Source organism: Ammospiza nelsoni, chromosome 8 (assembly GCF_027579445.1).
Source record: "Ammospiza nelsoni isolate bAmmNel1 chromosome 8, bAmmNel1.pri, whole genome shotgun sequence".
NCBI classification, from domain to species: Eukaryota; Metazoa; Chordata; class Aves; order Passeriformes; family Passerellidae; genus Ammospiza; species Ammospiza nelsoni.
This window is the reverse complement of record NC_080640.1, coordinates 18,730,854-18,754,826: the sequence shown is the minus strand read 5'-3', so window position 1 is coordinate 18,754,826 and position 23,973 is coordinate 18,730,854. Positions and strand designations below refer to the sequence as shown.

The following is a 23,973-nucleotide window of genomic DNA, read 5'->3' as shown; positions in this document are numbered from 1 at the left end:
AGAAAAACTTCAGTGGCTGTGGCACTTATTCTAACATGCTGCATCCTGTAGTGATAGTGGTTTCTAGTTTCAGAAAAAGTCTTCCCTGGGTATCTCTGAAAGGTTTCCTCTAGGCCTGCTGAAAAATGGATTTCAACAAAGGAGGGAAAAAGAAGAATGGAGAAGAGAAATTCTGTTGGCTGGTTTTCACAAGAATGAAAGTTTGGCAAATGAGGTCCAAAGCACTGTAAGGAAAAGAGATGTAAGTCCTCACAGATGCTACCAGACCTACACTGTTCCTTAGCCAGGAAATACTGCTGCTCCACATGGGCTTACATCAAACACCACAGAGGGCACAGCAGAGTGGTCTATGAGGTCCTAAAGTCTGGATCATATTCTCTTCCAGCTGACACATCTCCTATCATTCAAGTTTACTGGCTGAAAAGGAGTGTTTTAGACCCACATAAACTGAGTCACCTCATGCTGCCTGTAAAGCATTGCATGTGTTTCCTTAATTATAGAGTGCTCTTGGTTCTGCCTTGTGTTAGGCTCTTCAAAATCAGGTGACACAGACATGACCTGTCTTCTGGGCTAGGTGGGTGACTTGGTCTTTCAATACAGGACAACGTCACCCCTTTCACCACCTGCTCTGTGCCCTAGTCTCTGAGAAGGCAGATCTGCCCTGTACCTGGCTCCTGAAGGATGGGGTGGGATGTGCTGTGCAAGAGCTGCTCTGTGAAAAGCCCCCACATTCCCCCAAAGCAGCACTCCACATGTAAGTCATGCCACTTGTGCATGGGCAGGGGTGTCTGCTGTGTGGTCCCAGGAGGGATGGCTGGCTCTGGCAGGTGGCCTCTCACTGAGGCCTCACTCCTTGCATTGCTGCTGCCTGGGAGCTCTGCAAATGCTTCCCATGCCACTGCCTTCATCTGGCAAGGGAGTAATAAAACACAACAGGCCCAATAATACCAAATTCAGTCAAAGGATCCAACCCAGACCTCCAGTGCCTTTCCAGCCACTAAGGGTGCCCTCTTAGTGCCCTGTGGCAAGTTAGGTCTTGTTTCACTGTTGTTCAAGCAGCTGCTTAGTGCCACAATCTTAGGTCACATCTAGGGGACATCTCTGCATTTCCTAGCTGGCTTGGCAACATCAGAGTCCAGAGAAAACATCCTCATCTGGGCCTACAGGTGTGAGAGTCTTGTTGCTTTCTTGGGTAATGCCAGAAAAATAGCAACCCTCAGTACCCATGGAGAGGCACCTCTTCTGAATTATATATTCAGACGTGAGGAAGGACCAGGCTCAGGCTACGTGTTCTTTTATAGTCTCATCACCAAGACAAGTGTGGTGTCCTGGGGTTGAGCTCTGGGACCCCTCGGGGTACAGTCACAGACCTGCAGGACCTGTGGTGCCTGGGATGACTACTCGCTGGTGGCCAGTGGCAAAGGTGGGTGCAGGCAAGTCCCTGCCACTCTTATTGCCAGTTTTGCCTGTTTTTTATCTTGATGGGGTTTTGGTTTGTTAGGGTTTGGTTTTGGTTTGGGGTTTTTTTTTTGTTTGTTTTGGGAGGCATTGTTTGTTTGGGGTTTTGCTTGGGTTTTTTTTCTTTCTTTGGGTTTTTTGTTTGTTTGTTTGGGGTTTTTCAATTTGTTTTCTTTTGTTTTTGTGGGTTTTTTGGTGGTAATGGTGCTTTTTTTTTTTTTTTTTTAATCAGGCTTGCCTCAGGGCTGGCAGGGACTACCGAGCTTGTGGAAATACCGCGAAAGCAGGAGATTCCAGCCCCTGGTTTCCAAAACGACCACTCCAGCTACTCCCGCGTTTCAGCCCTGATTTTGCAATCCGCAAGGAAGAGGATGCTGTGCCGCCTGCCCGCCTGGGCGCTGCCGCTCGGGGAGTTTCTGCTCTTTGTCCCTTGGCTGCAGGCGCGGGTCCCGCCGCCCCGAGCGGAGCGGCCCCGGTCTCACGGGTGCCCCGAACTGACCCGGAGCGCTCCTCGCTCCCCGCTGCCTCCTCTTCTCACGGCGGCATCTGCCTCTGTCATTGCCGCTGTGAAGCAGGGAAGGACTCCTGGACCTGCCGGTGTTCCCAGGGCGACTGGGATAATAGGGCTGACGGTGGTTCCTAACAAGGGGCAGTGCCACCCCTCTGGTCGGTGTCACCAGCTGAGCTGATATAAAAGAAAGAGAGGATGCTTACTGTCTGTGGGGAGCTGCTGGTGTGCCCTCTCCTGGCTGCTGAGGCAGACAAGCTGTTTGGCACTGATTATCTCTCTGCTAACTTTTAATTCCAGTCTGGGCAGGCAATCGTCACAATTCCAGCTAAAAAGTACTTCTGCTGGCAGTGAGTAGTCATGAATATGTCTCACCTAAAGAACAGAGCTGAGAGCCACTTTAAAGTATCAGAGGTGCATGAACTGGAGACAGTGGGGAAGAAAGCTTGGGACAATCCTGTTTACAATGGCTCTCCCTCTACCTCCTTGAAAATTCAAACCATCTACAACCCCAAACCTGTCCTGGAGAGTCCCTACGAGAATTTTGAAGAGGTTGGGGATGCGCTGCCCTACCAGGAAGAACAGAGCAAAGCTGTGAATGGGAGGACAAGTCCTTTCCTCAAGTGCTGCTTCTACATCTTCCGAGGCATCCGAGGTAAATCTCTATCTCATTAGAAGGGACTTATTAGCCCTCAGAGCAATGGTGAGGGGAGGAAGAGAAGGGATGCAGATGGCAAAAACCTCATAGTGTCTGTGAAGCCCAGGGACCTGTTCAACATGCAGTAGCATTACTCCAGAGATCATCTTTGGCTGACCTGAAAGGAGTATCCTTGTTCTGTGTGCCTTGCTGTAGCTTCATGGTCTGTCCTGTTACCTTTACCATAAGACTTAGTGGGTCTCATGCTCAAGGTCATGCAGTGAATCTGTTGGCAGGTCTTAGGTGGTCTGAATCCCCAGAAGCCATCACTGTGGTGGTGAGACTATTCTGTCTTTGTGTGCATTTTCTAGATAGAATGGTATTGGCCCCTGTGCTACAGTAGCATAAGAACTTATAGCCCTATCTACCAGAGAAAATCTAGCACTGTCAGGACTGAAATGTAGGGGATTAGAGCAATGTGTCAAATAATGTTTTGCTTGAAGATAGCTGAAAGAGGTGCTGTTTCCAGTTTAAAAGACAAAGGGGAATAAAATATTATGTAGGCTTATTCAGAGGCAAACAAAACCCTGGGGGCAAGATAAGTCTCCTGTCAGAATACAGTCCTGGGTAAGGGCATTATTTGAACAGTTTCTTATAGAAGGCATAAGATCACAATATTTTAAAAACAGGAAAGATAAAGCAAAGAAAAAAATTTCTTGCCAACGTGTCTTTTTTTTTTTTTTCCTCACTTGGAAGGTAAGAACCCCTCTCAGAGCCATACCCTCTAACAGTATGAGTGGGTGAATAACAGTACAGTTTGGTCCTGAATTGCACAGCCCCTCTGTGATCAATGCTTTTGCCATTGCCATTACAGTCTAACACTACTATCTCACATGGAATTCAGAGCAGAGGCTTTAGAGATTTCTCCTGGCCAAGGAAGAGTGTTGGGTGGGTTTGGTAGCTAATTACAGATTACTCTTAGGCAGTGTATCATTTACCTGGTTTATTCTGAAATGCTTTCTTCTAGGCATTGTTTGAGACTTAAAATGGAAAACCATATCCATACTTTAACATCAAATTTCCATTTGTGAGCTGCCAGAGTTGAATTTGGAGCATGCAAATGATGGTAACTGTCAAGATACCACATCATTTTCTTCTTCTGACTGTTGCAGCAGCGTGTCCTGACACTAAGGGTGGTAAATAGGGTTGAAGGAAATACCAAAGCTGGGAATCCAAAGGCCAGTGCAGACAGACCAAAGGTCTCTCTGAGCCTCACAGAAGTGGGGACTTTTTCCTTGAAGGATTTGCTTCCTTCCTTTGCATCTTTACTAGGTGCTCATCATTTTTCATTGCCTCTCCATTGCTGGCTTTTCCCTTTCCATTTAATCACCTTGGTGTCTCACATGGAAAATAGAAGTAGTACATATAAGTTAGTTAAACAATGAGAGTTTAAGAGGTTGGGTTTTTTGCTTAAAAACCATTTCCTGGGATTACATGTCCATAGCTAGAGGCAATAGTTGGATTATTAATCTTTTTTCTTGTCCTCATCAGTTACTGTGCTGGATTAGTAGCGAGTAGCTGCTGCACCTGGTGCCAGTGCTCAGGACTGTTCCTCTCTAAGCAGTGTGCAAGCAGCTCTGTGTCCTGGTTCCTGCCTGCCTCCTGCCACCTCTGCTGGTCCATGGCCTGCACATGGGCAGACTTGGCTGGGTATGGGTGTATGGTGGTTGATGAGGAGTACCCAGCTTCCCGCTGCCTTTGGAAGAGGATCTCCAGCTGTACCTGAGACCGTGAGCTAGTCACTCACCTGGGTCACAAGTCTGGTGATAATGTAGGTGTTGCCAGTAATTCTTATCAGTTACTTGTTAACTATCAGGAAGGTGAGACATAAAAGGATTGCATTCATAGCCTGTTTTCTAGGTTCTGTTATTTTTTCTTTGCTCAGCCACATGGGTTCTGGGTGGTCATTCAAGGTGCCATAAGGAAGACTGGATACCTTCTAGCCTTGAGTCCTTCTACTCCAAATGTCATGTCCAAAATAGCTGCATCCCCAAGGGGGTAGGTGGTGCCAAAGGAGACACAGATGGGGACATGCTTCATGTATGAGGTGATAGATCTCCCTGGCATGTTTCCTAAAGACATAGCTGAAAATAAACCTCAGCTGATACAGTATTACAACTAACGCAATCTGGAAGGACTGGAGCAGCCTCATGGTCCTCCAGGTATCATTTTGGGCAAGAGTCTGAACCAAGTTCTCAAGGATATTAGAGTCTCCTTGAATTTGGGTGTTCCTGAGTGCACTACTGTTCTAAAAGTAAAGAAAGCCTGTGCATTTGCTCCAAACATATGGATAGTAGGGGTTTCCTGCTTATGGAAAAAAACCCCAAACAAACCTGTTAAAAGATTGTGGTGTAGTCATATCTAAGGATGAAGGTAGTAATTTAAAAGTGATTTTTGTCCATTGTGAAGATTCCTGTAGATCATATGATACTTTCTTCTCCTCAGGAGTTAGTCCAGATCATCTCCAGGCTGTCATTTCTCTTGCTGGTCTGGATTGTCCAGAACAGGCTCCTGGTTTGCCTGCGCAGATGTGATGGCAGATGCTGCAACATCACTATGGTCACTATGGTAGTTAATGGTGCAGAAAACTGTCTAATCTCTTGAGATGCCAAAGAGCTATCAAAATGACAGGATAAATGCACACAGACCACTAGAACACTTTTGCTTACTCCAGACAAAAAAGAAGTTTGTATCTGCCGGAGATGACTTCAAGTGTAGGGCCTTTGATCAGCTTTGATCCTGGTTTGCAGGAAGAAGGTTGTTTCATCCCACTGGGGATAGGAATCAGGGCTGAGCTCTCTAGGAGCTGCAGAAAGCAGCAAGACCATGGCAATTATTGACAAGGCTTTCATCACCAGGCTTTCAATTGAAAGTTCTTATGCCTTTCAACTTCAGGAGCATTCCAGAAATCACAACAGAAAGCCATTACAAAAAGAACAAACAAATACACTAATGGTATTAGGTGGTTCATCAAACACAAAATATCAAGGCTTCTTTTAAAGGAAGCATTTCTCTCTTATTGATGACCCTGGTGACATTTAATGAGTTGTGTGAAGAAATAGGATCTTTAGCTGGTGCAATTAGTGTATTGGATTCAGCTAAGCTCCATTGTTAGATGTCCTGAAGATAATTTGGCTCTAAATGTTGTGCTGAAAATACTGAGTTGTGTTATTTGATTGAGTTTTATGACCAATAAGAAAACTGCAAGGGTTTTTAGGTAAGCAAGAGACAAATATTTGGACCCTAATGGTTCAGTATACAATAAAAGGAGTAATAGTTGTAAAGCTAACACCAGATGCAGTTCTGGAATGAAAGACCTCTCAGAAAGTCAGCTGTTGGCACATGGGTGACTGAGATGAAATATTATGGTTTCAAGAGCATTTGTGACAAAGACTGAACTTCTGCAAAGAGTAAGCTGAAACACAGTCAGGAAAAGATCAGGCTATAATGAACTGAAAACAGAAGAAACATAAAACGAAATAGTGATTTAGCAAAATAAAAATCCAGTATATTTCAGTCTTGGTTAGCTAAAAATCTTTTATGCATGCTGGAATGGTTCTTCTTAGGGGTATTTAGCAAATGTTTTTAGTCAGATTTTGAAATGAAAAGTGACTTGGCCTCAAAAAGCCACTAAACTTCAACTCCCAACAGTGCTTTTTTGGAACAGGATTACAGCTCCTCACATGGCCGTTGAGAATGGCCATGAAAAATTCTACAGTTCCTTCTTTATACCCAACAGGTCTGTGGGGCACTACACTGACTGAGAACACAGCTGAAAATAGGGAGCTGTATGTGAAGACCACCCTGCGAGAACTGCTGGTCTATGTTATGTTCTTGGTGGACATCTGTCTCTGTAAGTAGCTGTCATATCTCATAGGCACCATTTCTGTGTGCAGCATGAGGGGAATAATGTGAGATTTTATTACTAGTCTTCCTTGCTCTGCTGTAAATGTTACATTTATTGTATGGGTGTTCACAGCAGCAAGAAGTTGTCATTACCTTAAAGAATTGATGCTGCACAGAGAAGTAAAATTAGTGACCAGTGCTAACTGATGCTAGTTAGACTTAAGCAGTACTTTCTGATTGGCATAATCAGTTCTAGCCACTGACTCCACAGTCCTAGGAGAATCTGCCCAAGGTCTTTTCTCAGTTTCTCAGCAAATGCTCAACCCCCAGAGAGTAGCTCTAGAAACTTGCTGGTAGCAAAGACAATTCAGAGAGATTTTCCCCTCTGAGACTGGATGGGTGGCTGAGGCGATAAAGCAGATGACAGCTCACCCTGTTGTTATTGAGTGAGTGTAATGTGTCCCTGTAGTGAATGGCAATGCTAATATGGACTTTGTGCCAGTAGGACAATGGCTGTTTGGTTCTGCTAAGGTTCATTCCTTATCACCAGTGAGCACCTGTGGCATGGGACAGTGAGGAGGGTTATATTTCATGGACCCAACAGCAGGAGAGATGGACAGACAATACCACCCTAAGTTACTATCATGCTGTGTCAGGGAGACAGTGCTTCAGTCGCTCTTCCTAAAGAACCAAGACACGCACACGGACGTACGCGTTGTCGCACACAGATGTACGTGTTGTCACACACTGACTCATCCAGGAGGTGTGGGGGCTTGTGTCTTGAATGTCAGGTGCTTTATTCTCCTGGTGTCCTTTCAAGAGTAGGACATGTTCTTAGTGATCACCATGATGGATGTTTTCCTGAAGGAAGGAGCACTGGAGAGTTGAAACAACATGTTTGTGGAAGTTAGAGCCTGCTCCTCTTGGGGTTTCTTGGTAGATGAAAACTTACCTGGAGCTTTTCACTTGGGAAAATAAGGTGGTCTTTGTGCCCTCATGACTTCACATCAGAAATTCAAAATATAGGTCATGGACTTTGTTCTGAAAAATAAAATTTCCTTCAGAAATTCTGTCTGGGAACAAAAACTGTTATCCAGAATGTTCAGTTGTATCCTCCAATGGTCTTCTCTTACAACTTAACTCTTACATTTGGTCAGTCTGACAATTTAAACTCTGCAACATAGAGCAGATAAGTTTGTAAATCTCTAAGAAAGCAGAAAACCCTAAAATTTATTCTCCTGTGTCTTGTACCTGTGAAAATATAAGGTACACAGAAAGTGAATATATAAATAAATATCAGATGCCAGTATTCAGGTATAAGAAAGGACCCTCCTCTTGTTCTCTTAGTGACATATGGAATGACAAGTTCCAATGCCTATTACTACACCAAAGTGATGTCTGAGCTCTTCCTGCAGACCTCTACAGATGGCCGTGTCTCCTTCCAGTCCATCAGCAGCATGGCTGACTTCTGGGTGGTGAGTACCAATCTGGCCTGCCATGGGAACCCTGAAACTCAGCTGGACTGGGATATTCAGTTCCCTCTGAAGTACTATCTAGTGATTTCAGCAGACGTTTTGCTGCCACAAGCTTTTGCCAGCTACTAGCAATAGTCACAATAACATTTGCATTCAAAATATTAACTGATTTCAAGTATAGTGTATCCCTGAGCACTGAGTCCAGAATACTGGCTAGGCTAAGATTTGTGTGTGCCCAGAAGAGTCCATTTCTCAGTAAAACAGGCAGGATATTAAAAAAAAATAATTTTGGTGATATTGCACAGATAGGAAGTACTGGCCTAGAGAAGCCAAGGGATTTACTTCAGATTTCCTTGTGACACAAGTGGACTTGAATCCTAGAGTACAATGTCTTCTAGCTGGTGTCTTAGTAATAGGCCATGTCCATTTTCATGATATTTTGAGAACATCAAAATTAACCTGCCTGTAATTCATGCCTGGGCTTGTCTAATCTATAGATTCTTTAGGAAGAAGCTGGATTAAAATTTGCAGTGACTTTTATCAAAGAGAATGAAGGGGACAAACATCTGGGTTCTAACATATTTCTGTGAAAGAATGGATGAAAGAATAACAAGAGCCTCAGTGAAGGCCATTGAGGTATTGCAACCACTTATCTCTGACAGCCAGAAGTTATTTGTCAATTAGAGTTGCCTTTTTCTGTCACATTAAAACACTCCAGCCAACAATGGCCCTATTGTTTCACCACCACTGTTTCCAGGACACTGGCACATGCACTTTTCATCATTCGCAACTTGCGCCAAGGCAGTTCCTTGAGACTTGTGCTGACTGAAGTAGAAGAGACAATGAGACTTGTAGGGCTTTTGTCTCTTCATTAGGCACAGAAGGTGCCACAGACACATTACAGGGCTGTGAGAAACCAATGATGACCCTGCTGCCCAGCATCCCTCCTCTACCACCAGCCCTGGTCTTTCCTCTCGTTAACGTACATGCAACACAAACTTTGGCTACTCTTCATCTTGGGGACCAGAGAGGGGTGGGTCAGGTCTCACTACCTCAATCCCAGACTAAGAGAATGTGTGAGCTACAAAGGAGTTGTTCTCCTCTGCCTCCTTTGCAGTATGCACAAGGGCCCCTGCTGGACAACCTATACTGGACCAAGTGGTACAACAACGAGTCCCTGGCGGCGCACAGCACGCAGTCATACATCTATTACGAAAACCTGCTGCTGGGTGTCCCACGCATGAGGCAGCTGAAGGTGAAGAACAACTCCTGTGTGGTCCACGATGACTTCAAGGAGGAAATCTCTGGCTGCTATGATGTATACTCTGAAGACAAGGAGGAAAGGCTCTCCTTTGGGCTCATCAATGGAACGGCGTAAGTACATCTAATCCAAACGAGTCTCTTCTCGTTCAAATAAGAGCTGCTGAGCTGCAGGATGCCAGGGGTGAGTTTCTCACATAAGGCTGGAATTGCCCTTGCAGTCAGAGGCAGAAATTCCTTTTTGTCTATCAATAATGTCAAGTGTCTTTTTGGGGGAAGTACAATAGAATGAGTTTCCATGTTGGGAAAGCCATTAAAAAATACAGTGGGAATATAGGAAGAAATTGTTGCCTATTTTTAAGAGAGTGAGAATAAATGAAGACCTCTGGGACCAGATCCATTAAATGGCAAGCTGACATTTAGCTGGCAAGTTACCATTTGCTTTCCTCTGGGATTTCAGGAGCCAGAGAAAAGGGAGTGCAATTCTTTCATCTTGACAACCTGTTTCTCTATAATAATGTGAGGTAACTGCAGTTTAATATCTCTGCTCACTTCTCTCTGTGTGAATCTTGATCCATGAATGAGAAACTATTATTCATTAGGAAATATGAGTACAAGAGCATTCTAAGCAGATGGCGGTGTAGGATGTGGTAGAAGGTAAGAGAGTAGATGCTGAGAATAACCTCCATGAAAACAAGACTGATATAGCCAACAAACCTCAGCATTTTCCCTCCATAGTATTGCAAATCATGTTGTGTCACTGCTGGGAAGCACTAAACCAGAAAACTAACCATAATGGTTACCAGTATTATGTAGGGTGAGATCAGGAGTAGGAATTAAATGCCAATTCTTCAATTGCTTCAATTGAAAACTGCTCTGCCCCTTGAAGATATATTTTTTCCAGGGCACAAGGCCATATTCAAGCCTGGGCAGGTGAAGCCTTTCTTTGTGCCTTGTCTGTTGCAGGTGGAGGTACCATTCTGAGGAGGAGCTGGGTGGTTCATCTCACTGGGGAAGACTAACCAGTTACAGTGGGGGAGGATACTACATAGACCTCAAGATGACCAGAGAAGAGAGTGCTGAAGCCCTGCAGGTCTTGAAGGAGAAACTGTGGCTGGATCGGGGAACACGAGTTGTCTTTATTGATTTCTCTGTGTATAATGCAAATATCAATCTGTTCTGTGTTCTGAGGTAAGCTGAGTCCAGATGAAAATTCTTCAGCCTCTTGCATCTTCCTCAGTGCCTCAATTTATTTCTCAAAATACAAATATTTTATTATGGTCCACCAGTGGGGTAGTGACCACCCCTCTACTACTACTGAGTGATGTCAGTAGAATTTGCATGGTTTAGTGAGAAGTCTTGGTCTTCCTGAAATAACCAGTCACACTTCTTGTCACCTTTTACCCTTTCCTATCACAGGCAGTGAAGCAGCAGAGACATGGCTGCACAAACACATACACAATGCTTTCACTCATGGTCTGGTGGATAGTTCATGCTCAATTGGATGCCTCTCAAAATTATCTCTGAGCTTCCATCCCCTAGTTTGAAATTGTTTCCTTGTCCCCTTCAAGGTTAGTGGTTGAGTTTCCAGCCACTGGTGGTGCCATTCCCTCCTGGCAAATCCGGACAGTGAAGCTTATACGATATGTCAGCACATGGGACTTCTTCATTGTTGCCTGTGAAATTGTATTCTGTGTCTTCATCTTCTACTACGTGGTGGAAGAGGCTTTGGAGCTCCGTATCCACAAGTTTAAGTACTTCACCAGCATCTGGAACATTCTGGATGTGGTTGTCATTCTGGTGAGGATCCTTGCTCACTTTTTGGGGGAGGAATGGCAGGGGTGTGTAAGAGGCAAATAAATGAAGGAAAGTGGAAATTAGTCTAGATAAGACAAGAACTTGCACATTTTGCTCTAATACTAAAATGAACACATGCTCTTCTGTCTGGAAGAACTGCTAGGAGAAAATTCTTACAGATGCCCAAGAGACTGAAGTCAGGGTATCATTCAGCACATCATATTTTCATAGCCCACCACTAGACTGCAGCTCTGAAGTGGGATTGCAATGAGTTCTGTGACATTTAATTTCCATGGAAAGCACAGAAACAGCGATTACTGCAGACTACTCCTCTTCCTCTTTGCAGCTCTCCATTGTTGCCATTGGGTTTCACATCTTTCGCACCACAGAGGTGAACAGGCTGCTGGGAGAGCTGCTGGAGCACCCCAACACCTACGCAGACTTTGAATTCCTGGCGTTCTGGCAGACCCAGTACAACAATATGAATGCAGTCAACTTATTTTTTGCCTGGATCAAGGTACTGTAAGGGATCTGGGAGGTGCCAGGTCTCCAGTCAGGCCTCTCTTTCTGGATAGCTTGAGGGTTGTCTCTTCCATCCCTCTGAGTAAATGAGTGTAACAGCTATAGAACAGTTATAGAACAGAGAATTTTCCTTGAAGTCATATGGTCTGTTTTGCAGTTAATCTGGGCAACTTTTCACCCTTCATTCTGAGGTCAGTTATTCAGAAGTAACCCTCAGGGATATGAGCTCAGACACTGCGGTGTAAAAGTGGTTTTAGAAAATGCTGAGTACCATGTAACTTTGTCCATCCTATACTATTTTGGTATTCTTGAGGATAATCTGCAAATCATATTTTTTTCCATTATGATCATTCAAGAGCTGGAAATGACTCATCTGTTGACATGGACTTTGCATTTCAACTAAAGCATCTTGGTGTGGCAGAAAGCCACCAAGGGGCTCCTCATCAGCCTTAAGAGATTTGTTTTTCCAGCAGTCCCTGTTTATATTTTCCTTTGACAAAGCGAACAAAGTCGTATGTTTATGAACCCAGATAAGGATGGTGGCACACCTGGGATAAATGTCCTGAAGACTAAGCCACCATTCCCTAGCCACCTTTCTCTTCAGTACTTTGGTCCTGTAGTGAACCTCTTGTCTTAGTAAGCACGTGCATGCGTGAGAGGGACTGACCTAGCTGGTGGTTTGGCCTAACTTTGTCCCCATTCTTCCATCCTGCAGATATTCAAGTACATTAGCTTTAACAAAACAATGACCCAGCTCTCCTCCACACTGGCACGTTGTGCCAAGGACATCCTGGGCTTTGCCATCATGTTCTTCATTGTCTTCTTTGCCTACGCCCAGCTGGGTTACCTTCTTTTTGGGACACAAGTGGAAAACTTCAGTACCTTTGTTAAATGCATGTAAGTGTGTAAGCTAGTACTGTGTTTCCATAATTTTATCAAAATAATTTTAGCTGCTTTCCACTCTTCCCCCCAGTTGCAAATCTCAATGACAATCAGACACCTGTTGTATCTCATTGTAATAAAGCCACAATAGTTAATAAGTTGCTCACAGCCTTCTGGTTGTGACTGACATCTTCATGGACGAAAGAATACAATAAGAAAACTGAGGGCTACAGGCAGATTTCTGTTTGTCTGGTGTTTATCAGTAAGGACAAGAGATATGGTGGATATTGGTAAGGACATCTATTTCCATAGAAATCCCACAGATACTGATCAATATATCTGAGATGGAGGTGGGTGCATGAGCACATGTGGAAGGAAAGGAGTGTTGGGGAAGTGAGTTAAAATCCCCTCTCAGACAATCCTGCAGTTCATGGGCCTGCTCAAGTAATGTGTGATGTTAATGGAGGTATCTGCTACAGCAATGGTTTTCAGCTTGTGTCCCACAGACCTCTGGGCATCCAAGTCCTGCCTTTGAAGGGTCTACAAGAGAAAACAGAGATAAGGAAGCTTGGGATCAATACACTTAAACACCCATCATTATAGGGGCTATGAACTACAAAAGTTGAAGAGCACTATCCAGTTCTAACGTCCCTCCAGAGTCTCACAAACTTTCTTGCAAGAGATGGCTTCATTGAGTCAAATGCCTTTAATCAGGGAAAATTCAGATTGTTTTGCTTTTGACTCCTATTTACACCAAAACACACTTTGGACAGCCTGAATTTGTGTGGAAACCATGTTTTATTTTCCTCTTGCTCTAACCAGATCAGCTTGCTTCACTCCTGAAATACTATGGATGCATTTAACTTGCCACTCTGGAGTGACTTAGACCCTGCTCTGGTTTTTGCCTGTGCCCATCTGGGCTGCAGGGAGGTTCAGGTTCACCTCAGGACTGTTTGTGTGTGCCTTTGTGTCACCCTGTGCTCTTTCTTTCCCCCAGTTTCACCCAGTTTCGGATCATTCTTGGTGATTTTGACTACAATTCCATTGACAATGCCAACAGGGTGCTTGGGCCTCTTTACTTTGTCACCTATGTGTTCTTTGTTTTCTTTGTGCTTCTGGTAAGCAACAAAGTCCTCCTTGTCCCTGTATTGAAAGCAGTGTTTGAGAGACCCCTCCTGACAATCCCTGGGTTAGGTGAAAATGCTTAGAAAAGAAGTTTCAGTTACAATAGCTTTGCAGTGCAAATAGACTACAGTAGGTAAAGAGTGTGTTACTACAAGTGGGGATTTGCTTATTTAGGGTGATTAAGGGCCAACATCTCTTAAGGTGAAAACTGAAACTGACTGGCTTCCTAGGCAATGGATGCAGAGGAATGTTCATAATAACCAGGTTACACACTCAGTGTCAGGAGTCCATATGTAACCTAAGATTTTGCAAGAGAAACTACCAAAGGTAGTATTTGAGGCGGGAATAAATGTACTTTCAGCCACTGCTTTAACTGCAAAAACTTTAGAAAACATGGTGTGGCTGAAGTAGGCCTTTTCTTGACCCTCTTTAATTTGCCCAAGAGATATCCCATAGGGAAACAACTCCTTGTTTAACTAAGTCTTGCGCATCTGTGTCTGTTTCTTGCTGTTTCAGCTGATGGAGCAGGCAGGATGTCTCATGCATATTCATCTCACTGCTTCCCCTTTTCCTAGAACATGTTCCTGGCCATCATCAATGACACCTACTCAGAAGTCAAGGAGGAGCTTTCGAGCCAGAAGGATGAGCTGCAGCTCTCTGACATCTTGAAGCAGGTGATGAATAGTGAAAGCTGTGCTACTTTCTAGCTAAATCATGAAGCATTTTTGGAAGTCCCTGACCTAACTGGAATTTACTAGAGAGAAACAGTGGCTGCCAATCCAGATCCCCCTTCTTTGTGTGCGCAAGTCACAATTCCTTTCTGGGATAAATCAAGCTCCCAGACCTTTGGCAATGGGAAGATGAGAATGCAGGTATTGGGTTAATCCTGTTACTTTATGTAGTGTTTCTGAGAGACTTTTCTTCCCAGTATGGTCTCTAGACAAAGCTCTTTCAGTCCTTCATAAAATGTACTTTGATTGAAAAAATGGCAAGTCCTGTTGTGCTAAGTTGAGCCTGTTACAGTGGCACAATTCTAGCAGGTTAAATCTGTCTTTCCCATGGACAAATTCCAGAAAAGTTCCTGGAAGGTCACAATTCTGCTGTGAGATCAATATTCTACAAGGAATAGTAATTGAGATAGTAATCTTAAACAGCTGATGTGTTGGGAAATCAGATAAAGGAAGAACTGGGGTGAGAAAAGCAGAGGGTTAGCGTGTTAGTATCACTCTGAAGGTGTGATTCTAGTTTGGAGATGAGGTTTATACTGCAGTGCTTTATTTTTTGCTTGTGGAGAGCTTGAAAACTCCTGCTATTACTTAGCATATGCTCACCTCTATCACACTGCCCACTCTGCTCTACTTTTCACTGTTTTGTGTGCATGATTCTGTGTCTGTGGCTTTGGTCACAGAGCTACAACCGGACACTCACGAGGCTGAAGCTGAAGAAAGAGCAGATTTCTGAGGTGCAGAAAGCCCTGCAGAATGGAACAACACAACTGGACTTTGAAGACTTCAAGAACAGCTTGAAGCAGTAAGTGAGTCAGTTTGAGGGATGTCCACTTAGTCCTTTCTCTTAGTAATACAGGTAATTTAAATTTTCTGCTTTTCAAGACAAGAAGAGCGATTAGCTCAGATCTGGGCAATTTAAGAATAAAAAAAATTATCTTTCCTCAAATATTTAATTTCCTGTTCTAAATAGGTTTGTATAACTATCTCTTGCCCATTTGGGATGTTTAGGTTTATCAGTGGCAGGAGGAAACAATACACTTATTTCAAAATTCCCACTCTGTTACAGCTTAACCGTATAATTCTATGCTTTGAGCTTTCTCTTTCTATTCTTTTGCAGACTGGGCCATGCAGACCATGAGATCACAGCAGCTTTCTCCAGATTTGACAAAGATGGCAACCGCATCCTTGATGAAGAGGAGCAACAGCAGATGAAGCATGACCTAGAGGCAAAAAGGGTAAAAAAAATGGGCAAGGAAAAAAAAAATTCTGTTTGGCAGACATCACTGCAAAGTGGCCTCAGGAATCTTTGGGTTTATGGTATGAACTAAGCAGGCAACTAAAATATAGTTCCAACTCCACCTGCATGCAGCTGAGTGTATTTTGCCTGTGAAGCTCATGTGTCATTGACAGTAAAGCCAGCCACAGAATTAGTATCCATATTTGCAGGAGTTTCTTTGTTTTCCAGGTTGCTCTGAACACAGAGATTGAAAATTTGGGGAAATCCTACGCTGACAACAACCTGGATGAGAATCTGACCTACATGGAAGCAAGGAATAACCACAGCAATAAGGCCACCTGGGTCTCCAAAGAAGAGTTCCAAGTGTATGTTTGTGCTGTCAGTAGTTTAAACACCCAGCAAATGAGGGGTCCAATTTCCTGCTGCTTCCTTCCCTGATGTAACTCTTTACAGTGATGCTGAGCAGCTTCAGTAAGATCTTGTCCCTTTTATCTTGCACCTGTGTAAATAAGCAGGTCAGGAGATAGCTGGGACTGTTCTAGTAATGTAGTTTACTTCTTCCTGTAAAAGACTCAATTAAGGAATTTTGTTTTCTGCCTCTTGATTAACCTCTTCAGCTGTCATCTAGCCACAGGCAATATGCTGGCATGTTTCAGGTCAGAAGGTGGCCCAAATAACTGGGTGAGGGAAAGCTGGTACCTTTACAGAAGGTCCTGTAGCAATAAATATCCTTGATTTATAGCCTAGTTGGCCTTTATCCTTCAGTTCCAAGAATAACACTTGGCTATTTTCTCCATAGGAGGAGCACAGGATAAACACAGCAGAGTGAATCAGTATATCTTGATTCTGCTACTGAGAAACACTGAGCAAACCACATAGGGCCATATCAAAGGAGAGGCAGGTGCAATATTTAATAATGGAATTATGCTGTGTCTAGATCCATCCTAAAGAGAACCACTGATTACAGATGAAAACACAGTGTAGCAGTAGGTGACATAATCAGTGATCTGGGAGCATTCACTTCTATTTGAGGTCTCTGGGAGATGTCTGCAACAAATCCCTTGACTCATCACAGGAAAAAGCTTACAAATGCTCTCCATGTCTCCCTCAGCCTCCTGCACCGTGTGCTGCAGCTGGAACACTCCATAAACAGCATTGGCTACAAGATTGATGCAGTGGTGAACAAGCTTGATGTGCCAGAAAGAAAAGAGATGAAGAAGAAGGATCTGTTGGGCAAACCACTGGGTGATGTTAGCAAGGTTGGTAGCCCTCCACCATGCATTTGAACCAGCTTCAGATCAGGTGACTAGCTCTGCTGGGAGAAAAGGCCTGGTATCATCTTTGCTTTTCCAATCTTCATTGACTTCAGATAAAAAGGCTTGGGCAGGGTGTATGATCAATCCTTTTCTGTTTAAGCAAAATGACATAAAGCCTCTTGTTTTCATGTCCCCACGATTAACCCTAATACCTTTAAACACATCTTCTGGCTCCTTTGAGGCCAGCCTCAACTCTATGGGAGTGGGTAAAATTTGCCTGTTGTCAGTTGCTTTCTAGCTGCTCATCTTCAGGCATTAAAATGATCAAACTGTCCTTTCCAGCAAGAGCAGCTCATGGCTGTTGTGGACTGTGATCTTAACATCTTGCCCGTGGATCATTCATCACATGTGTGGTGGAAGATTGGCCAACTGTGTGCTTATAGCATAACACTGTGACTTTTGCCAAAGAGTGCCCATATTGATTCAACCAGTGTATTTTGGATCTTCAGCTTTAAAGTCAAAGGCAGCAAGGCATGTGGGAGCCATGTCACTACTCCATGGTTTTGTGGCTTCAACAATGAGAATAGCCAAACAGCACAAAGTGACCTAGCAGAGTCAGAAAGAAGTCTCCCTTTTGCAGAGTAGTCTTGCTATCCCTTTGCATCTGAAAGAGTGTTTTGGGAGGTCCTACTCCTTTGAACATGCCCAAAATCTTATGTGTGTTTGTTTGCAGATTTGCTGTGCCACAGCATTTCTGTGAAGGTGCTCATAAAGGATGAAAAGGGATGAATCTCTCCTTGTTTGTCTAAAGCTTGAATGTGCATTCCTCAGTGTATTGGATCTTTAATAGGCAGGCTTGTTCTAATTTCTGAGAGAATGTGGGAAGATATTTTAGTATCCTGCACACCTTGCCTCTCTCCTACAGTGTTGCTAGACTTCTTGGTAGCTTGCTGACATTGCAGGTCACACTTTCTTCTTGTTCACAGGAGGAAGAAGCCAGTCAGGAAGAGCTGCACCCGCAGAGCCTAGACCAGCTGGGAAAAGAAGGAGAAAGTTGGGGGATGGAACACATACAGAGAAACAACATGAGTGGCAGCTCTTCCCAGAATGGGGTCTATCACATCTTGCCCAAGTCAAGTGTACTGGGGTCTCAGGTGCCCAAGAACTTCTAGCCAGTCTAGAAGAACTTCTAGCCAGTTATAGCAGTGCTCAACAGCCCAGTGCTCCCAGTCTGGCTGCCATGGTACCAAGTCACTGTCAGTTGTTCCCCCACTATTAGGATAATCCAGAGAGCTGGACACAGACACCACTGTTGCCAGGAATTCTTAATGTGAAAAATCAGGGATGCTATTCTCCAGTGTAATGATGTATGACATCACAGAGCTAGAACTTCTGTCCCCCTTCATCTTCTCCCCTGTACCCATATGTCAGGAAGAGGTGAAATTTGGCACTAGGTGATGTATTAGGTTTCTGCCTCTGAACAGGCTGGCACAACATTGTCTGTCTAGCCTTCCCCAAAAAGTAGGGAGCCCAGAATTCTGACCGTTTGTGTCCAGATAAGCATATTGCAGCTTGTTCCCAAAACACGCTGGTCTGCAGGAGACAGATATGGCTGTCATGTAAAGAAAGCAGAATGTAGTCACCAGAGTGAAATGGGAAGAAGAAATGTGGTTCTTTCTACCTGGTTACAGCCAGTTTTGTTCCGTTGTAGTTTGTTTCCAGATTACCTTGGTAACCCTCTCTGTACCTTAGGCTCAGGTGTTGAGGAAAGAGGTTACTGGTGCTTAACTGGATAACAATAAGATACAATAAGAGTTGACACCAGTGTAACTGGGAGAAGGTCTGAAATATTCTAAAATGAGAAGCAGTTGGTGGAGTCCTAGGTCTGAGTGTTAGGGAACAAACTTCTAGTTATATGATTTCTAACATAGCTGTTGACACTAAGAAATATGTCATTTATTTTCACACTCCTTAAATTGCACCTTGCAAACTAGCAGCCCATTTATGAAGTTTGATGCTTCTTGTTTTTGTGAAGGAAACAAATTTGCAGTTATGAGTGCTGACACCATTAGCATTGAAAATATTGTGAAAATGAGTGTCAGTTTTTTTACCACATGCAAAATACTTTTTTTCCAAGCATTTTTCTGTTTGCTGAGGCTTCTCTTTTTCCTTGTAATTGGTGCAGGCTATTGCTGCTATTACAGGGCCATTGTAAATATATTTCAAATACCTTTATGACTGATATTCTGGCACAGTTAACCTCAAATAGGGTCCATAGGCTTAAAGCCAATAGAAATGTGAGCTGTACCAGACCACTGCTAAGAGTTCTCATTAGTGCTACACTGTTTAGTGCTCTGTGCAGTGACAGGTTTAGCTGGGACCTTGTGCAGGGGCATCTTGTATTGCCACCTTTTTTAAGATGGATGTTCACTGCATTCTGGAGAAAGCCTCTGGCAGTGTCTGAAGGGTCTCAGGATGAGCCCTGTCCTCAGATGGCCCAGGTTTCAGGGCTGCCACAACCACAAGATAGTCTTGGTAAATTGAAGCAGACTGTCAATCAACTCCAAGGGCCTGGCAGGAGCTGTGAGAAGGAGCTTGTTGCCCAGCCCACAGGGAGCTTAGATTTCAAACAGGAGCTGGGGAGGCAGGAACTGCAGGGTCTCATGATTCACTTCCCATCATCAGCTGGTCCTGCTGTTGGGAACAAGACTGTGAGATATTGCCATGTTTCTTCATTCCCAGTTCCACTGAATTCAGAATTGAGCAAAATGTCTTACCTTTAGCTTTTCTGGCTGAAAACAGAACAATGGTGTTGCTTACGTCCTCCTCCTCTCTGCATTGAAGCTATTATCTTGTTCAGAAGAAAACAGCCTGTCAGGAGTACTTCCTAAAATAGGCTTTTTTCCCCCTCCAAATTTTAATTAAACAGAAAATTCATATGCTAAACTGTGATTGAACAGAGGAATTATGTGCTCTATAATGGGCTCAAATAGTGCACACAGCCCTTTGCAGTCAATTCATCAGGTCTTCTGAGATTTGAAAGGCACAGAGGAAGATTCTTATAAATTAATTTGTAAGACCTTGTTTTAGATCCTGACTCCAGAGTAGACTACAAGTATACCAAGGCATAATTGCAAAGCAAGAAAAAAATGGCTGCTCTTTTGAGGTCTCTGAAAGTGTCTGCCTTTTCCATGGACTCAAATTACTGGATGAAATTCTGAGTCTGTATTACTGCACAGATATCAAATGCTTGGGATGCTGATCTTTTAGGAATTAAGTCTGGCACTTTGGGAGAGATCCAAGCAGCAGTTGTCTGCTTCAGGTGGCTGAACCTGTGCTAGTAGCCAGTGTAAGATATGTTGCTGGCTGAGGCTGAGCTTCTTAACCCAGAAATAACTACTGTGAGGGTAACAGGATCCTGAAATCAGGTTCTGCCAAGAAAATGAAAGTAAAACTTACGATCTGTAAAGCTTGGCTTTACAAAGCCTCAGATTTCTCACAAGAGAGAGTGTTGTTTAGCTGCTCTGTTCAACAGAGAAGGTGACTCAGAACCTCCCTTTCTGCATTGCCCAGTGTTTCTTTCTGTTCCCCTTCTAAGCCAAACCCCAAGACCAGCCCCACAGATAACATCCCACTGAGGCAGGGGTGCTACAGCCACAGGAGCACAGGGTAAGAGCCCTGCCTGTCACTAGACACCAAGATAACCTTCACCCCCTGCTCCTTTCTGCAAGGGACTCCCATAACTATCAGGGAAGGCAGGTGAAGTGCAGAGGTGTGACAGCTGAACTCAGATCCATGGGACAGTGACCAAGAGCATCAGACAACCAGCTCCCAAGCACTGAGTCTTTTCTTTAGGGCAGCAGCAGGAGCAAAATGGTAATGTTCACATGCAGTGTTTGTTCATGCCTGAAATTTGGGAAGCCAATTTTCCCCTGCAAAGGAAGGACATGGGAGTCTCCACAGGCCACTGCAGCTGTGAGAGATGTCTGCCTCTCACTCTGCCTGTCTCTGGTAAAGGCAGGAGACTCTAGCCCGGTTTGCCAGAGCTCTCCCCTTCTCTCTGGCAAGGACAGCCTGGCAGCTTCCTCTCCCTTGGACTTGGGGGGCAGCAGTCAGCCTGCCAGGCTGAGGAGCCCTAAATCTGCTCTGGCTGTGATCAGACAACAACTGCAGGCTATAGTGGTCTCCCAGGTCAGCTCTTTTCCCCCTTCCTGGCAGAAAGACCACTTCCCCCTGTGGTGTGATTTTAGTCGTGCTAGTGCTTCTCAGTGTAAAACAACTTCTGTTACTGGCGTGTGCCTGCATTAATCTTGTACATTTCTTGTACATTTTTATGCCACTGACTGTTCTTTGTGCAACTGTCAATTGTGTTTTCATGCTGGTTGAAAAATAACATCAATACACCAAATGGTAAGTTCATACAGCTTTTCTTTTCAAATACGTGTTGTCAGGCCTCCCATCAGGAGCTGATATTACTTAGATGATACATGTCTGATGGGTAAAGTAAAGTATTTGTTCCTCAAAAAAAAAAGGTGTGTGATTGTGTTTTGGTTCAATCTGTAGAGCATAGCTTTCCAAACTGCACTGTGCCAGCTGTGCCTTGAAGTGGTTAAAATCTTGGGGAAGAGGTTTGGAGAAGCATAAAGTCCTTTGATGAGATTCAGCAGTTATAACTGTTATTTGTGTTGGGACTTGCTGTGGATGTAGTCTGAGGCCCACTCTGGCAGGTGTGTGTGCTCCTGATCCAGAGCCAAGGGGGAAGGAAAGCGTGTCCGAGCCATGATTTCAAAGCACAAGTGAGGCAGAGAGAGATTCATGGATGTGTGCAGGGAAGGGCATGGCAGTGATGTCCAAGAGGAGGCTCAAGCATTGGCAAAAAGCAGCCCCAACCAGCCGTGGCGATGAGCACGGGAAGCTCCTGGTTGCGTCTCCCCAAGAACATGATGCCAATAGTCCTAACAATGAGCAAGCCTAACTTTTCATGTTTAAAAGGAACACAAAAGAAATCCCCCGACCTCCTACAAATACAGCCAAGCTTATCAGCCTGGTTCGTTTTACCAGTAGATGTCAGCCAGCACTACTCACAACCCTTTGCACCTACAGTCTCTTCTCTTCCATTTTCAATGCACAGAAACAAATCTGTCGTTTGTTTTACTGAAAGAAACTGAGATACAGAAACATTCCGTTCGTGGTGAGAGAGAAAAGACAGAAGCAGAGTCCATGGATTCCAACAGGTAATTTACGATACTAGACCCTCACACTTCAGGACTTGTGGCAAGCTTTATCTATCTCAGGCAGGTTATAATTCTCCCTACAACCTGTAAAAAGGATTTGTACAGGTTTTGCTAATTTTTTTCAGTCTTGTGAAAAGCTCTTAGTGAGTGCTATTATTAGCCTGAAGTTGCTGCTCACTGGTCTTTAGCACCGAAGGTTGTTAGCTGGAGGCTGCCCTTACCCTGTGTGCTTTACAGACACACCCTAGGAGTCCTATGAAGAAAAGAACAACATTGGGGAACAACTATCAGTATTCAGAGTTTATGAGCAATAATGAAAAAGGGAGGGGAGTAGTCAGTACCTGACGATCTAGCAAATTACGAGCCCAGATGATGTGCCATCCTTTTACTGGTCACACAAACCCTAATTCCAGGTCTCCAAACATGAAAGCAAGAAGCCTGGGAATGGAGAGCAGTAAAAGTAGCAGGAACTTCAGTGAGTGCCAGGTCCCCATCTCTGGGCTCAGAGGTTAAGGGATGTGATAACGTGAATGTGCTGGGTTTTGGAGAGGCATGGCACAGTTCAGCACCTCTGGCCCTGCTCATGGCCCTTTTTTAGAGGTGGCAAATGCCAGGCGCAGCTCATTGCCAGCCAGCCATGCTATACACGTGCCAGGCACTCAGGCAGATTACAGAAGGGTGCCAGCCCCACGGGGTGTGGTGAGATAAAGCCCTGGCTGAAGAGTGCTGAAGGAGGAGTGCAAAAGTTCAGTTGACAAAACAGAGGCTGTTCAGCCTGGTCTCCAGCCTGAATCAGCCAGCTTTGCTGAGGCGTGCTATAGCAAGTTACCAAGAGAGCCTGTGTGCATGGCAGTAACAGGGCTCTAGAGCACAGGATGTCCCAAACTGCTCTGGATGCTGCTGCTTCCTGGCCACTGTGTCCCCAGAAGATACCAATCGTTACTCTGATGGTACACTCACTTCTAGGTGCCAGAAGGCACAGCAGCCTAAGAAACAGCCACTCAGAGCAAGATGCAAAGCGGGAGCTTGAAGCTGGCTTTGCTTGTGCTGCCTGAGAAGGGACTGGGAAGCTATCCCAAGTGATCATTTTCATTGGCTGTGAGTCCCTGTGGGGTCTTCTTCTGCAAAAAGCATCAGAAATAATAGTAAAGGGCAAGCTCAGAGAGAAAAACTCCGTATCTGTGCACACACCTGCAGACCTATTGCTAGAATGTTGCAAACTAACCAGGTTGTTCAGACATGTTTGGAGTTCAGTAATAGAGCGGGCTTTGAAAGCACATACAAAGACTTCTGGAGCAGACAAAAAGGACAGAGCTTCTTCTCAGTTTCTTACACAGTTGAGAAGTGTTACAGCAACAAGAGATGGTAGGCTTTCTGAATCCTTTCAGGAATACTGCCTCTTCTGCTTCAAAGAATTTTATTCTGTTCAGGCCCAGGAGAGGCCATGCCACCAACAGGCATTCTTTATCATGAAGAGAATAGGATGACCTTATTGTAAAACAGAACAGATTGTACTTGCTTCTGTTCTCTTACCAAATACTCATGAGGAAGGAGAGATGTGCTCAAAGGAACTGTTCAGCATTTGGACACGAGGACCTATGTCCAGGGGCTGGGGTCAGGGTCCTTGTCATGACATAGAACAAGGAACATCAGCTAGAGACCTGTTGTGTCTCCTCCATCCTTAGCCTGGTGACCAAGGGTTGTTTATGAATGTGTCTTTTCACATGCTTTAGGAGATGACAGTGATCAATTTCTCACCCTGTCCCTCTTCTGTGAATCATTAAGATTTACTCATTGCCCCTTGTCTCCCACTCTGAGTGCCTGGAGGAGCTACTCCTACATGTGCTGCTGTCCTGGTGAGAAGCTAAGCTCAATGTCATCAACACTTGCCACTCCTGGTGTTCTACACCCAGGCTCCCATTTACTCTCCATTCACACCTACCTTGGC

At 44.4% G+C, this 23,973-nt stretch overlaps 1 protein-coding gene across 1 annotated transcript; it reads left to right on the top strand.

The window, feature by feature from the left end:
• The first annotated feature begins 2,326 nt into the window (after positions 1-2,326).
• On the top strand, positions 2,327-17,963 carry PKD2L1 (polycystin 2 like 1, transient receptor potential cation channel). Its single transcript, XM_059477240.1, has 15 exons — positions 2,327-2,621; positions 6,403-6,516; positions 7,857-7,984; positions 9,102-9,358; positions 10,211-10,435; positions 10,816-11,044; positions 11,388-11,558; positions 12,279-12,460; positions 13,443-13,563; positions 14,146-14,244; positions 14,979-15,100; positions 15,416-15,533; positions 15,764-15,900; positions 16,647-16,794; positions 17,778-17,963. Exons 1-15 carry the CDS (start codon positions 2,327-2,329, stop codon positions 17,961-17,963), a joined length of 2,532 nt encoding a protein of 843 aa, XP_059333223.1.
• Positions 17,964-23,973: the final 6,010 nt, after the last annotated feature.

Coding starts and splice junctions, on each gene's coding strand:
- PKD2L1 (XM_059477240.1), top strand. CDS start 2,327: ATGAATATGTCTCACCTAAAGAACAGAGCTGAGAGCCACTTTAAAGTA. Junction 7,985..9,101: donor GCATGGCTGACTTCTGGGTG/GTGAGTACCAAT, acceptor CCTCCTTTGCAG/TATGCACAAGGGCCCCTGCT. Junction 16,795..17,777: donor CACTGGGTGATGTTAGCAAG/GTTGGTAGCCCT, acceptor TCTTGTTCACAG/GAGGAAGAAGCCAGTCAGGA.